We start from the raw sequence: 230 nt of genomic DNA on the forward strand, positions 1-230 counted from the left end.
CAGGAAGTTTTGTCTACAGATGAGGATGAGTCTGATGATGAAGATAGTAGTGACATGGAGGAGATGGGAAAAAATATTGAAAATATGTTGGCCAATAAAAAGACAAGTGTACAGTTGTCACTGGAAAAAGAAGAACAAGAAAGACAGGAACTTCGGAAAATGATTATGGGTGAAGGGGATGATAAGAAAAACAAAGATAAAAAGAAAGAAGACGACGATAACTTGATCTC

At 36.1% G+C, this 230-nt stretch overlaps 1 protein-coding gene across 1 annotated transcript; it reads left to right on the forward strand.

The window, feature by feature from the left end:
- Positions 1-3: 3 nt before the first annotated feature.
- LOC108254514 (transcription initiation factor TFIID subunit 1-like) lies at positions 4-225 on the forward strand (the record flags this gene model as incomplete). Its single annotated transcript, XM_017449485.2, has 1 exon — positions 4-225. A coding segment is annotated over one exon (222 nt), but the record flags the coding sequence as incomplete, so codon positions are not given.
- Positions 226-230: the final 5 nt, after the last annotated feature.

This window comes from Diaphorina citri, unplaced genomic scaffold, assembly GCF_000475195.1.
Source record: "Diaphorina citri unplaced genomic scaffold, Diaci psyllid genome assembly version 1.1 scaffold144770, whole genome shotgun sequence".
Taxonomy (NCBI): Eukaryota; Metazoa; Arthropoda; class Insecta; order Hemiptera; family Psyllidae; genus Diaphorina; species Diaphorina citri.